Genomic DNA, 16401 nt, shown 5'->3' on the forward strand with positions numbered 1-16401 from the left:
CTGAATTCTTTGCAAAAATATATATGATAATGTTATGAGTTTTATTGAGCATATAGTATTATGGCCCAGTACTAAAACCTAGTCTTAGTCTACCATTATCACTGATTCGTTAAAAAAATTTCAGTTTATGTTGAAGATCATCAGTTATTTTTCTACTTAAGAAATCTGAAGACCATTTTATTTAACAAGTTCTTTTCATTCACCTCTTATATACGTCAGGTGCTAATGATGCATTTCCTGTTCTCGAGAGGTTTATTATCTTGTGCCTCATGTGTATAAAATCATATGCCGACACTGTCATCAATTCATAAAACAGTATCCGCAGTCCACTTTGAATTAAGTGATGGCCAGTGCTGTGAAGCACCAGAAGAGAACCTCTAAGTCAGGAGGTTACTAAAACAGTGTTTGAAGAATAGGTGGTGAAGCTTCTCTTATTTCCTTGGACAGGTGGCTACTTCATCGTCAAAGGAGTAGAAAAAGTTATTCTTATCCAAGAGCAGCTGTCTAAGAACAGGATCATTGTGGAGGCTGACAGAAAAGGGACAGTTGGTGCTTCGGTTACCAGGTACAGAGAGCAGAGACGGTGTTCTTGAGAAATAGTAATAATGCCATTAATATCAGATGGCTATCTTTTGATATGGAAATACCCTGCTATTTCTCTGCATAATAGGCAGTGAAATATTTAAACTGTCTGTGTTCACTTTATTGTGTAAGCATAGAATATTGATTTAAAATTTTCTGTGATGAAAGTGTGAGACATTGTTTAAAAGACCACTTGTTATTTCATTTATGTAGAATTTTATGTTAATAAAAAAAACACTTCAGTTTTTCATGTTCCTTTTCCATTTTGACCATTTTTATATGTATTCCTAATTATTATTAGGAATTAGTATTATTACTGATTGTTCCTATTGATATAATTAGAGACTATTTTATACTTAACATTTAATTAATTAATTTCATGGAATTAACATCTTTTTGTTAGTTTTTTAGACCAGCTTCTTTCATAGTGTACTCTCTTTTCTACAACAGCATCCCTTATGTTACATTTGTAACTTCTTTTCTCTGGTTTATTATCATATGTAATTTGAAATTTGGAGGTTAATGAGTTCTGGGAATAAAAAAAATTGTGACATAGGCAAGATGTCAGTATGTAATAGAGTTTTTCTTCTGACAACCTATAGTGATCTGCTTAACTCAGTTTTTGCATTTTTCTTTCTGATGGAGAGGCAACTAACAATAATGGCCATTTATTGAGCAGTTATTAGGATCTAGGCTGGATACTAGGTGCTTTACATAGGTAGTTTGTCGGCTGAATCCTCCAGGGTAAGTGGCATTATCTCCTTTTTACAGCTGAGTAACAGGCCTTGAGGGCAGGTCACATCGTCCATCAGAGGTGGCCAGCATTTGAACCCAGATCTAATAATCCTACAACACACATTTTCCCACTGTTGGCAGCTTTTGGAGCCAGAGCACTCAAGCTTTGAATCCCAAAGTTTTTGTGTATTAGCTGTGAGGCACTTGGGTGAATGTTATGTAGCTTCTCTGAGCTTCGGTTTTCTCGTGTGTGATTCAGAGACAACACTTCAGAGTAAATGTTAGTATGTAGGATATTAGAGCTTATTTAAGTAGATTGGGTAACAGTATAGGTGATCAGTGTGCGTTACTGTTTATGTTTGATGAAAGCTTAGAAATGTTTTTAAATTCATTAGGAATTTTATAGCTAATAGTGATATCAATAGAAGATTGCCTTTGACTTCACTGTATACCAAAACTATAAGGATGTTTTATTGGATTATTGGCATACAAATTCATTTCTTTATAGTTTTCTCATGATGCAGGCTCATTTCGAAGAGGTTTTTCTCTTTAAATGCATAAAATTAATTATCAATATATGCCTCACACTGGATCCAAGCAGTTCGGGTGAAATCAAAATGAAGTAGGTCAAAATGAATTGGTGATTGTCACTCATTCACTCATGAAACTTCCATCACAATCTCAAGCTAAAGAAACATTCATAGTCTTTTAAAATGTTCAAGGAGGTGGCAAGGGCAGGAGAAGGGTTGTGCATCTTTAAAAGGCAACTATTAGGAAAGACTTACTGATTGTTACTGATCAGCTGAACCTTATTGATTGACGAACATTGCTATTGCATGTTACTTACTTGAAACTTAAGTAGGGATGCAGTTTAACCAATTTGTGTTTCCTTTTAGCTCTACCCATGAGAAAAAAAGCAGAACCAATATGGCTGTGAAACAAGGAAGATTTTATTTGAGGCATAATACTTTGTCAGAGGATATACCCATTGTAATTATATTTAAGGTAAGGCTACAGGTATCTACAGAAAGTTATAAAGAATTCTTTCTCTGGTTTATTTTCATATGTAATTAGAAATTTGAAGCATAAGGGATTCTAAGAATAGAAAGATTTATGGCATAGTTGAGTTGTCAGTCATGTAATCTATTTTAAGTTGAAAGCTAGTAAGACCAGAGTTCAGATATTTTTAAAAATAGTAACCTATTTTTTAATAGATGATAAAAGTTGTAAAGGTCCAAAGGATGTATATAGTGATAAATAAGCCTCCCACACACCTATACCTAACCGCGTAGTTCTCCTACCCAAAGATTCAACTTCCTACTAGTTTCTTGTGTGTTTTTCTAGAGCTGGTCTGTGCATATACAAGCACATGTGTATATAGTAGGGTTTTATTGTTTTATTTTTTACTTAAATACATTGTATATCTTTTTACACTTAGCTTTTTTCTTTTTGTAACATGTCTTTGAGATAGTGTTATATTAGTTCATACAGAGCTACTACATTCTTTTTGACAAACCATTTCATTTAAGGATGTACTTTTATATAATCATTCCCCCATTACTAGAAATTTATATTTCTGGCTGATACAAAACTGCTATAATGCATGTTACACATGGGCAAGGATATCTGTAGGCTAACTTCCTAGTAGTGGAATTTCCCAGGTCAAAGAGTATGGACCAAGTTCAATGTTCTCTTTTATGGAGTTCTGGATTCTGGTGAGTTTTTACATAAACACAAATCTTCAACCTACAACTAATTTTTTTTCAGCTTGTTCGTGAATTATTGGCTTAGAACCCAAAAGACATTTTCTCAAAAAAATAATGTTAAATGTTATCATCTTCTCAGATAACGGTGTAATGACCCATTTAATGTGCTCTGAGACTTAAATATTATTCCCATCTATGAACAGTTAAATTATGATATTAGTTATTAAACAAAACAAAAATAGTTGATCCTCAGCATTCACGGATTCTGTATTTTCCAGTTCTCCTACTTGATAAAATTTATTTCTAACTGCAAATCAATATTCGTGTTGCTTTTACAATTATTCATGGACATGCATAGGTACGGAGCAGTACAAAATTTGAGCCACCAAAACAGGCACATTCCCAGCTGAGGTCAAACAGGGCAACACTCTGCCTTGTCATCTCAGCTCTCATACTGTAAACAAGTGCCCTTTTTTGCGGTCTATTTAGTGCCATGTTTTTTGCAGTTTTGTGCCTTTTGTTGGTGATTTTGTGATTTAAAATGACCCCGAAACGTAGTGCTGATCTAATATTCCTAAGCGCAAGAAGGCTGTGATGCGCTTATGGAGAAAATGCGTCTGTTAGGTAAGGTTTGTTCAGGTATGAATTACACAGTGCTGGTGGTTGTGAATCAGCTCTCTCTAATATATTACAAGACAATATATTGAGACTTTTTACATATATATGTATATATGTGTGTGTGTGTGTGTGTGTGTGTGTGTGTGTGTGTGTGTGTGTGTATAAAACAAGAACCTAACTGTGTTTTTCTTAGGATCAATGCTTCAGTATTCATTAATTTGGTTTGTCAGACACTTTGTAGAAGGTGGATAATGATAATCAACTGTATATGGGTATTAAATGAATCTTGATGAGTAGGTTGATTGAAATAAAGAACTCATTATCTGAGGAAATACTGAAGAGATTCTGATCATTTCTCATCATTTAGTTACATTTCAGAGTTAAATATTTCTGTTCAACAGTCGTTATGATAGTGGAAATATTTTGGGGGTTGCAGTCAAACAGGAAGAGATCCTCTAAAGTGGAATTAACTAAATTGGTTAAAAAGGAAGACATTTGGATATAAGCCTCGGAGGAGTAAACAAGTAGGAGTTGAACTGTCCTGTTAAAGTTGTAACCAGGTGACAGTATAGGAATCAGGGGGAAATAGACCCCCTCACATAAGAGTGGTGTTGGGGGGTAGGGAGTACGCCCTTTGTTCATAGGTATTGAATGGATGTTGCCGAGTCAGGTTCTTTAACTCAGGAAATAGCCACATTTTAAATGCAATTATGTGAAGGAGGTTATAGGAAAAAAAAAATTTATGTTTAGTATAGCTTAATGTGCTTTTGAGTTCTCTAAATGAGGTGGTGCCATTTTTCTTTTTATGATGATTACCATTATATGGGGAAGGGGGGGCAGAGAGAATCCTTAAATACACTTTTGATTACCTTTCTTCAGGGTTTATATTTTTTAAGCACAGAAGTTATTTTGACTTTCCTTGTAGAGATCCCACAGTACCCATGTGATGTCTTGTATACATAGTGGAGTTTAGTAAAGAAAATTGTATCTAAGTATGTAGAATTACATGTCCAGCAGAGGGCAGTATGCTCCCATGCATCAAACGGAATGTGCTCAAAGTTGTTGGTTGGTTGAAGATACACAGGACTGCGTTCCTTAGACCAGAAATTATAAATTAATTATAATACATATAATCTTTTTTAACTGCTTTTTGGGGGGTTAGGTGACAAAAATTTGATAAGACAGTTTCTTCTGTAAAATGTGTTTAATATTTATGTTGTATACAGGTATATAGCTGACTCAAATTCTTTTTATAATGGGCTATTAATTACAATGTGCAGTTTTATGTAATCAGTAGTTGAGATTTCAAAACAACTCCCTTTCTGATTATAAAACAGTCTTTGCCTTGTAAAAATTTAGAAAGCCACCGAAAAGTATAACTACATTTTCAGATATATTTTTCCAGACCTTTTTTCCTTTGCTTTTGTAATATACACATCATTTTTATTTTTTCACTTAACAATGAATTATGAATAGTTTTCCATGTCTATAAATATGAATCTACATCATTTCTTTTAGTAGTTATTATTTAGAAATTGCATGTGTGTGATGTAACCTATTTAATCAATTTTCTAGAGTGAGACATTTAGGTGCCATTTTTTCCCCCAAGTTTTCACTCTTAATGCACAGCCCTGGGTGTCCTTACACATACATGTTTGTGCATGTTGCTGATTATTTTGTGAGACTTACTTCCTGGGACTGGAATTACATCTTTTAAAAATCTGGTATATGTTGCCACATTTTTCTCCTGAAATGTATCCATTACTTTCTAATCAGCATTGTATAAGAATTAAAGTAAATATTTTTAAATTTCCAGTTCTAACTTTTCAGTTTAAATATTCAGTTCAAATTTCAGTCACTTTTTTGGGTCTCCCACTATCGGGATGTTTTAATAATTTGGTGGAAACTTACTTGATAACTACTATTTAGACTTTTTATCTGGGAGCTAGCATAGAGTATTGGATAGCTTAGAATCAGACAGATTTAGGTTGAAATCCAGCTTCCCCACTTATTAGCTATATGACCTTGGGCGCGTTTCCCAATTTCCTTGAGTCTTGGATAATTCATCTAAAAAGTGAGAATTTCACCTAAGAGAGTAGTTGTGAAGAGCAAATGGTATTTTTTTTTGAAAAGTGAGACTGCTTGGAAAGAGTATGATCTTTTTCTTTCCTTAGTTCTCCTTACACATTTAATGTCAGAAGCCCAGGAAAATAAACTGGGATACCAGAAAAGTCACATCATTTCTCTTTTTGTGTTGTGTGGCCCTAACACTATCCTTGACAGTCATTAGGACTTGATAGTTGTTGATTGTAACCAACAATTGGCTAAAAGTGACAGAAACAGCAGGGTTTCCAGAGTCCATGCTGAGTTTGAATATGACGAATAAAGCTTTCAAGACCTAGATCAGCTTTATTTATGGACTCGAATCACTACAAAGGTTCTCCTGCCCATGAATCTCCCCCACTTTATATTTTGTATTCCCAAGTATTCAGCAGTTGTGCTATGATGGCATCTGCAGTCTGAAAGTTTTTGCGGAGATCAGATTTCAAGGGTGCTGGGCATTGTTTCTTGGAAGCCATCTTATGTTGAAATTTTTGATCTTTAAAGAAAAAAAAATTACAAAGTTAAAGAGGGCCATCACAGTTCTTTTATTATCTGTTAGGACTGCTTTTGATAATAAGTTGACTTCTGTCTACTTTAAAGGAAAATAAGACATTTCTGAATATTAGATGTTTTAGGAAGTTTTCCCCTTTCTCTCTTTCACATAATATATTTCATCATGTCACCATTATCCTGTGTATCGTTCTCTTCTGCTCATTAGTATTCTTTCTGTCTTTAAAAGTCACACTTTTAGTCACACTTAGTGGATATTCAAGGAAGACTTCATGCTATTTTTTTTAAAGAACGCGTCTCCTTATTTTGATCTTATTGCTGATTGCTAGACTAGGTGACTTTCTGCTGAAATGTATTGTCTCTGCTATTTTTTCTTAAGGTTATTATATAGCATTCACTTTTGACTTAAATTAGTTGGGTGAAATGATTTCAGATATCTAGAGTACAAAGAGCTCCGTATAAAGCTAGTTTTCAGATGTCTAAATTATGTCTGTAAAGCAAAATGGTTGGGCATTTTGCTATCGTTTCCATAGCAATATGTCATTTATTTGTAGCTGTGACTTCTAATGGCTAAATAGTCATAATAAAGTCAGTTCAGTCTTTGGAGCTAGAGCGCTTTTGATGATGACCTGACTTAGTTATAACCCTTATTTCGGTGTATTTCAGATATAGGAAGAGTTCAGTCCTTTTAGAGGAAAGCTTTGCCACTGATCATTCTCTCTGCACATATGGTGTCATTTACCTTGTGCTTGCGTATCTTTGCTTCATAGCTTAGAAATATCTGGAGGGAGGGCCTAAGCAGTCTCTTTGGATCCATGTTAGGCCACTCGAGAATTTTATGCAATTACAAAATTACTGCTTAGATTGAGCATCAGGGCAACTTGAGGGGGCAATCCATAGGTTAAATGAGGATGAGCTTTTATTAATAGACAATCAAGTCTGTAGTCTTTTCCAGTTGGAGATGACTGAAGTAAAAATTAATTATTAAAATAATCTAGATGTCCTTTAATTCAGATGATTTAGAGGTTAACATGTCTAAAGAAACAGGGCTGATCCGTAAAGCTACTGTCATTTTAGCTTTAGAATTCTATTTCTATCTCAGTGAGAAAGACTGTTTCCTGCTATACCACTTTGCATGCTTCATTTGGTATCTGTCCCACATAGATTTTTTTTAGTGTTTGGGCTTTCCTCTGAAAATTGAAGTCAATTTGTCACAAAGTTTTATATCAAAGATTTTAAATATAAAATTATATGCAAATTAGTTGCCTTAGTATTGTTTCTTTTATATTTTGATTGCATTGAAACTCATATAACACTATTTGGAGAGGTTGACAGGTAAAAATTAACTTACATTCTAATTAGCTTTTCACAGAGAAATATTCTTTTCTGATATTTGTGACCAGCTACTTGCAGACCTAGGAAAAAGTGTAGATGGTTCTACATATATGCCATCACCATCAGAGTAGATGCAACTCAGTGTGCTTAATTGAAAGATAATCTAGTTTTCTTTCCTTCATTTAAAAATTAGGACTGATAATTTTTTAGGATGACTTTCCTTTAGTCCTTAAAAGGCTACGTGTTTTAATGAACGTATGTAATATTTAAATAGTGGAGTTTATGTCTAGTGTCCATTTTAATAAATGTGTCATGTCAATTGAGATAAAAATATGCAAAAACTAAAGTACAAAAAAGAGATTCATATCCTGAGAACTTCTTTGTTCACTAAACAGAACAGTTTTGAACAAAACAAGTTATACACTTAAATTTTTTTTTCAAGTTTAAATAGTGAATTTAATTCCAGAAGTGCTAAGTAACAAATTATAGCACAGTTCCTGTTGGTGAAGGGTTTGAGTGTTGCTTGACTGTGTGGTCCTGGCTCAGAGTCTTTCATGAGTCAGGATGTCAGCCAGGGCTGCAGTCATCTGAAGGCCGGATTGGAACTACAAGGTCTGCTTCCATGATGGCTCACCCTCATGGCAGTGGCTCTTGGTAAGAGACCATAGTTCCTCACCCTTGGCCCTTTTCATAGAGTGCCTCAGTGTTCTTATGATGTGGATGCTGGCTTCCCCAAGAAGCACACTGTTGAGATAGAAAAAGCAGGAAGCTACAGTGCCTTTTATGACCAAGACTCAGAAGTCATACACTGTCACTTCCACCGTTTTTCTGTAGATGTAAGTTATTAAATTTAGAATACACTCAAGGGAAGGAGAATTAGTCTTCACCCTTTGAAGGGCGTGTCAAAGTACTGGTGAACATTTTTTCAACCACCACAGTTGGCCTAAAAGAGACATAGCATGTATTTAGCTCTCCCCCAAAACTTTAAAACTTTCAATAAGTTTACGTCTGATCCTAAAGTATCCAAGTCAAGTTTACAGAATACAGGCTAAAATTCAAATGTAGAATTGTAGAATTTTGAGCTGCAAGGGACCCGACTGTGTCCTCTTGTTATAGAAATTAAACAACTGAGGTGGAAGAAGTGACTGACGGTAGTGGTTTTAGGGTCTGTTGTGGACATCATGTTAGGATAGACACCTCAGAGAGGTGCCCTTTCCATTTACTCAGGGCAGAATTCTCGAAGGAACTTGGGATTCAATTTAACCTTTCTCTCTCTCTCTCTCTCTCTCTCCTGTGTGGAGAACTGAGAACCAGAGCATCAAAGCCTAACGAGACAATTATCCCTGGTTCTGTTTTCTCTGCATAGCTAAAGGAAGAATTTTAATGCAATCATAACTTTTCCCCTAACTTCTAAGAAGCAGATTATTTCTCTGCCAAGTGAGGGTTAGTGCGATTATGCTCTATTTCTTGGTATGGCAGAATTCCAGGCAAATGTGTGAAGGAGCGAGCCTTAGCACCATATGGAATCTACAAAGACCTGCATTGCCGGCTGCCACCTTGAAACACTTAAGATAAGTGGGTTTCTTAAAACTGTTAAGTGTGTTCTTAGTTTTTAAAAGATCTCTTTTAAAACCTGCATAAAGTATAGCTTGATATCTCTAGAATAGTGGTGAGGTAAAACATCCCTTAGGAAAAATTCTTTTAGCTTAAATGTGAATGATTCAACAGTTCTCAGAAAAATTAATCTTTTGACAAATCTAATTGGGGTTCTGTTTATTTTCACCAGTACACGTTTACCGATTTACTGCTCTCTGGCTGTTTTGTTTGTTTCTTTTTTTTTTTTTTTCCAGTTTGCCTTTGGAATTGTCACCAGTGTCTCCATTATACCTCGCTGCTTCCTTTTTCATGATGAAACTCATAGGAAATTTATAAATTTGAGAAGATAGTTCACATGTAAAAAGTGCTTGAGAATGTTTGTTTTCCTCTTCCTAATCAAAATTTCTGTTTCAGGTTCTTCTGCAGCTTGGGCTATGGCTGCCAATGCCAGATGGCACCATTTCTGAGAAAAGAGCGAGCTTTTGCTTAGAAGTAATACCCACAAACAATGCCAAATTAGCATAAGCAAATGTCAGTGAGTTAACACAAAGCCAACACTCTTTCTATCTTTTCTTTCCTTCCTAGGCCATGGGTGTTGAGAGTGACCAGGAAATTGTACAGATGATTGGAACAGAGGAGCACGTGATGGCTGCATTCGGGCCCAGTTTGGAAGAGTGCCAGAAAGCTCAGATTTTCACACAGATGCAGGTGTGTCTTTTCATGCCCTTTGCTATGAAAGGGTATTGCACATTTAATTCTGCCCATTGATAATGTATCGGATGTAATGACTTTGAGGTATAGGTTTGAAAAGAGCGTTGGGGAGATGGGAAGAATGGCAGAGAAGCTTCTGTGACTCATTTTTGTAGGGATTGGAGGGTGGAGTGTGCCTGGATAAATCATCAGCCTGCAATGTCTAACTTAGAAGGGGGTATGTGGCCAGGAGGCTTTTTTCTGATATGATAGCAAGTACTCTCTTTTTCCTTATTTGCCTGAATGATATATATATTTTGAAACTACAGGAACTCTAGTGTAGGTTTTTTTTTTTCATGCATTTCTTCTTTTTACTCCCTACTTCTGACGGCTCTGGCATCCAGTTGTATGTGGTCTCTGTTCCTTTTCCTGAATTCCCAGTGTATTAGCAAGAGAACCACTGCAGAGCCTCCACCGACCCGCTCAGGCACTCCCAGTTGGAACATGGAGATTTAGTACAAGACTCAAAGATGAAAATAGGGAGCTATATGTATATGCGTAAGATATATAACAGCCTTACTTAGAGTTTTTAGTCCCACATTTGTAAAATGTTTTGCTAAGTGGAAATCAGTGATGACATTCTTCATAGCCATCATGGGAGGTGGGGATTCCCTACTATAGAAGCACAATAGAGTTCTTATTTATCCATATGTGCATTGTCTGTTCTGTGGGTTACTTACAATAAGGTATAAATTCCAGGCTACTCTTTTCTTGTCACCTAGGATGCTTGTAGAAATAGCATTTTCCCACTTATATCCGTCAGTGCGAGTTCTGAAAAATCAGACCTGTCTTGATATTTTCATGCACTGAGCTAAACATGTGGGAAGGTTATTGTCATATGCAAGTTTATATATAATTTCACAGCACAAGTCAGTAGGGATTATTCTCATCACTGCCTTCCTCTTTTTCTGCAGTTAATTAATAGTCGACCGTAGTTACTGGGTAGGCAGCATCAGGGAAAGCCGTTTGGATTTAGGAGATTCTATTTTTGGTCTTTACTGAAAGTAAAATATTTGGGGAGCATGAATCTTGTTACACACTGAAATTATATTGTCCAGGGGTTCTGAGAACATAAAGAGAAAAATGTTAAGAAATACCCAGGAATTGGCTTGATTTGGGGAGACACTCTATCCTTTAAAGCTGCGTAATGCCCTGGAAGAGCAATTTACCTGAATGATACCCTAGTGGATTCAGTGAAATCTGTTATTCATTTTGTTACAAACATCGTCATCGCTGGTCACATTACCCTTGCACTGTGAAGCTCTTTGAGCAGTGGCTAAACAGTGGGTTGGAAAAATCACTTCATTTATTTCTCTTAAATAGATACTGACAGAAGATTTTAGCTCACTGAATTAGAGATGTTCAGTTAAAAGATGAGGGGAATATACAATTAGTTAATGTAAGAAAGACAAATATTCGGACCATGAGAAAAACAAACAGGAAGTTTGGTTTAAACTCTGTATGCTGGATTAAAGCATAGATTAATTATTCACAACTAATAAAAGGTTGCGGAGGCCCACATAATCCAAAATGATAAGCTCAACATATATTATGAGTTAGGGCAAGGTGAATATTTTATGTTTTTTTTAAAGGAAAATGTAACAAATACACTTATAGAACTTTTGACGACATGGCATTTTAGTGGGTTGCTTGAAACCAGTGTTTTGTTTTTAATGCCTTCCTTTTTAGTCTCTCCTCATTTCTTCTGCTAACAAAGGCTTTTTGCCGTATGTTGGTCATGTGCCTTTTATGTCTTCATTGCCAAGGGCCTGCTCTGTAGAGAAGAAATCCTTTATTACCATTTTGGGAGGATAGAGTATACTAGGGGTGACATCTTGGCTTATTATGAACAGGGTGGGCTCTTACACTGTGAAACCCTGACAACATTATTAGGTTTTTTAAGCCAAAGGTCACTTTCTGCTACATCTGATGGGATACCAGGTTTCCCTGTGTTCCTCTCTTTCTTCCTTTAAGAAGTGGAGAATCTCTAGCCTCTTTCCCAAGGAAACTAGAAACCAAAATTCAATGAAGACAGCTTTCTCTATAACCAGGGTCCTTGTCTTTTTTGCTTCTAGTGTTATGTATGCGTAGGTGCTTAATAAAATCTCTCGTATGAGGTCATTAAACATAATTATAATATATTCTGGTTTTTTTTAATAGGCATTAAAATATATAGGGAACAAAGTAAGAAGGCAAAGAATGTGGGGAGGTGGACCAAAGAAAACCAAGATAGAAGAAGCAAGAGAGCTCCTGGCGTCCACCATTCTGACCCATGTCCCAGTGAGTAACATCTTCACTGCTGTGAATGATGGAGATTGTGGAGTCTGTGCATTTCTGTTAAAAAAATGTCGAATACTAGCTTGCACTATTTTAGTCTAGTTCCTTAAGAAAAGAGAGAATCTCAAAGAGGACTAGACTGCACCACTGGAAATAATCTTCCATTGTCAATAGTTTATTTGTACTCGAAGAACATGTCATCATCATGTTTTTATTTTCTCATGGTTCATCTCTCGATCTAAAATTATAGTTTTTTATATTCATACATATGTTAATGCTGCTACTAGATTTCATGGCTTCAAAGGATAGAGATGGTGTCTTAGATGTTTGTTTGTTTTTTTTAAATTGAAGTATATTTGACATACTGCTTTATATTAGTTTCAAGCGTACAACATAATGATTTGATATTTGCATATATTACAAAATGGCAACCGTAGTAAATCTAGATAATATCCATCACCATACATAGTTGCACATTTTTTTCTTGTGATGAGAATTTTTCAAATCTAATCTCTTAGCAACTTTCAGATATGCAATCTAGTATTATTAACTATAGTCGCCATGCTGTACAGTACATCCTAGTGACTTATTTCGTTTATAACTGGAAGTTTGTACCTTTGACTCCCTTGTCTTAGATGTTTTTAAATAAGTTAAAACAAGTTTACAGTGCCCTGCCCCTATGGATACTTTTCTTTTATTGTGATAGAATATACGTAACAGAATTTACCATTTTTAAGTGTTTAGTTGTGTGGAATGAAGTACATTCTCACTGTGGTGTTACTACAATAGATACTTTTTAATATACTGGATGAGTTCATGTCTTAGACCTTGAATTTTAGAGTTTACATTATTAAGTCTCCTTCACTTACAGTGAAGATGCTCAGGTCCAGACAAGGTAGATGATTAGCCTTGTCACCCAGTTGGTTAGTGGTCAGAAAGTGAGCTAGAACCCACCTTCTGACCCTTGAACTAGTGCTTAATATTTAGTTTTTATTAACTTATCATTAAACAGATCGGCCATGTTGGTAAGAGTCATCTTTCCCCCATTTCCATTTAGTAGGTATGCTATACTTTCTACATTACAGAATTATTTGTAGCCTATCTTGTTAACCAAGTAGTCTGGTTTATGATGAGCCACAATGTGTACTCTTCGAGAATGATCTAATTCAGGGGCTGCAAGCTCACTTTCAGGGGCTGATTATAAATAATGGGAACTCGAGGGATCTGTGGAAGTGGACAGCGATCACCTAAACACATTCTGATTCGATTGTCTTTTTTCGAAACATCTTGTTAGCCAAATAAAACCTCTGATTCTGCCCTTTCGCTGCCATTTATTTGTGTGCCCTTGATCTAATTCCAAGAATTAGAAAAGTCTTAATGTTAAAGCTGGGTCTGAACTGAATTTTAAACTTGGGTGATTGGAAAAACAGTTTAAAACTCAAGACACCAAAAATAAGTAATGGAAACAATAAGTGCTCTGGAGCCAGCGAGTCAAGGGTTCAAATCCTGGTTTCTTACTTCCTGGCTGATAGACTTTGGGCAAATCTTAACTTTTCTAAGCTTCCGTTTTCTCACCTGTGCAATGAAACTAATACCACTTCCTCCCAGGGTTGTTGGGATGATGCAGCGAAACGATGCACGTGAAGCTGCATGGTTTCCCAGCTCTCCTTCGTGGCCGCAGACTTTCTCTTAGAGGCCTCACTTAATCTTTGTGTAACTATAGAGAACTTTTGGTCCATTAAAGAGCCTTAGCTCATAGAATGCTGGCTATACTGACATGTATTTATTTAAGTCGATAAAGCTACACATTGGCACTTGAATGTGATTGCAATGGGCCTAAACCACCATTTTTAAAGTTTTGTTGTACATAATCCTGTGAGGTGTTAAGTCAGAATAGGTAAACTAGAAAAAGACCTTCATTTTCCAGAATGGTTTAGGACGAGATTTAACTAAGTATAATATTAGAAACAATTTTAGGTGATACAGGGACATTTTAATTTAAATAATTATGTACTTGTTAGAAGAAATGCAACTAGCACATCAAATCTATTTTTATGGTATTTGGGATCTCGCGGTATTGTATAGAATGAAACTTACTTAAAAATAAGTTTAAAAATTGAACAAAAGTATTAAGTAAATAATGGAAGCGTTAAGATATGGCAGTAATCATGGTGGTGGAACTCGAACGACTTGAATTTGGGGAGCAGTGGTTTGGATGTGTCCTCACAGAGGGGGAAAGGTGGGTGGGACAGTCAGCATTCCCCAGCACTTGTGCTGGAGGGTGACCTGCAGGGGCTTTGGCTTGGCACCCTGACCAGGCAGTCCTCAGAGACATGGTTCTTAAAGGGCATTTTTCAGACTAGTTATCATCAGCATCACCTGGGAACTTAACTAGAAATTCTTGAACTCTACCTCAGACCTACTGAACCGACATTCTGTGGGTGGGGCCCAGCAATCTATTTAACAAGCCCTCCAGTGATTCTGATCCCCACTAAAGTTTGGAAACCACTGCTTTAAGTCTCCCTAAGATGCCCTCTCTTTTCTCAAGGTTAATATTAAAAGGACTCTAGAGTTTTGTCGACAGCAGTTCTATTTCAGTGTTCCAGGCTCAGTTGGTAGGTCTTCTGTCTCTCCCTCTTTCAGATAATCCACAGGTTAACATCCCACAAAGGACTTTCTGAACTATTGGCATTGTACTAGAAAGTGATGTCAGCCAGTAGATTAGAAGGTTCTTCTACTAATTAACTCATTTGTTCAATTTAGACCTAGGTTTTTTGCTTACTTTTCAGCATATCGTAGTCAAAAGGTGGGGAGAATGAGTTAGGGTTGCTGATGTTCTTTTAAATCATTATCTGTCATAACGATAAACTCTGTAGGTTCTCATTGAGATTTTACTCAATGATTAAGGAAAGTAAAGCATATCTTATGGGTCTTCTATAGAAAAATCTATAAAATATTCCTTAAAATTGGATGAAGCTTAGCTCACACACTCAGAACTCACTATTTTGGATGTAGATACAGGATTTACCTCATTTCTTAAGGTTTTTGTCTCCCCAAGCAAACCAGTACAATTATTTAATCAGTTCTGATTTAACTTACTGATTGGGCCAGATTCATTCATATGGATTTCAGGATTTGTACTAGAGAAGATTGAATAGAACATTTGTGGTGGGTTCATTCATCAGTCCATTCATTCATCCAGTAGATATCTGAGTGCCAGATAACGTTTTGGTACTATTCCTGGTGTCTGTTGCTGCAAAACATGTTCAAAACTTAATGGCTTAAGATACTGCTTATTGCTCTCTTGATTCTGTGGTTCAACTGGGCTGAACAGTCAGGGAAAGGGTTTCTTATCTTGAGTCTCATGAAGTCACGACAGACAGCAGCTGAGGCTGGAGTCATTCGAAGGCTCTACTGGGCTGGACATCCAAGATGGTTTCTTCACTCATATCTCTGGCTCCCCAGTGCTTTTCCATTCCCAGCAGAGTGTCCTGGACTTTCCACATAGCGCTTCAGGATTCTAAGAGAAAAGAAGTGGAAACTGCTAGTTTACAGGCCAACACGAAGGGGGTGATGGATTCCATCTCCTAATGAAGGAGAGACGTGAAACATATATAGAGAGGGAAGGAGTTGATGGTGGTCATCTTTGAAGAAAAGCTACCCTAGCTACTGAGTACAGATGAAAGTCATCATCTCATCTCTCAGAAAGTTTATAGACTAGTTAGATTTCTTGGACTAGAGAGAATCATAACAATTAATTATTTTCTTATTTAAATTTTATAACATTGGTTCTTTTCTTGAGGTACCTTAAATTTTAATGTGCATTATCTCAACAATTTTCTCTAATTTCTGATTACAGGTTAAAGAATTCAATTTCCGAGCCAAGTGTATCTATACTGCAGTGATGGTGCGAAGAGTAATTCTGGCCCAAGGAGATAATAAAGTTGATGACAGAGACTATTATGGTAACAAGCGATTGGAATTGGCAGGACAGGTGATTAAATTATTTTATGTGGGGGAAATCCTATTTTCTTTAATAAAAATTAATTTGGTTTTGATTTTAGATAGAAGGAAGAGACAGTTGTATACAGATTGTATATATTTGAAGTATAAATATTTCACACATGACTTACTCTCTCTTAAGAATTTCTTTAACTATGAAAACTATCTTAATTCTTTAAATATGTTA

At 36.0% G+C, this 16401-nt stretch overlaps 1 protein-coding gene across 6 annotated transcripts in view; it reads left to right on the top strand.

Annotated features, from left to right (window-relative positions):
• Window positions 1-16401, top strand: part of POLR3B (RNA polymerase III subunit B) — a 115241-nt gene that overhangs the window by 19744 nt on the left and 79096 nt on the right. For 4 of the 6 annotated variants that reach the window (XM_023527339.1, XM_023527341.1, XM_011386997.2 and 1 more), the window contains exons 9-12: window positions 2214-2322; window positions 9771-9893; window positions 12096-12215; window positions 16072-16206. In XM_023527339.1, coding sequence (XP_023383107.1) covers window positions 2214-2322; window positions 9771-9893; window positions 12096-12215; window positions 16072-16206 — 487 coding nt within the window. Of the gene's footprint in view, window positions 1-414; window positions 566-2213; window positions 2323-9535; window positions 9678-9770; window positions 9894-12095; window positions 12216-16071; window positions 16207-16401 lie in introns of those variants that run through there. The other 2 variants (XM_023527342.1, XM_023527343.1) reach the window with 2 other exon arrangements.

The sequence above is a fragment of the Pteropus vampyrus genome, unplaced genomic scaffold (genome assembly GCF_000151845.1).
Source record: "Pteropus vampyrus isolate Shadow unplaced genomic scaffold, Pvam_2.0 Scaffold16, whole genome shotgun sequence".
In the NCBI taxonomy this organism is placed as follows: Eukaryota; Metazoa; Chordata; class Mammalia; order Chiroptera; family Pteropodidae; genus Pteropus; species Pteropus vampyrus.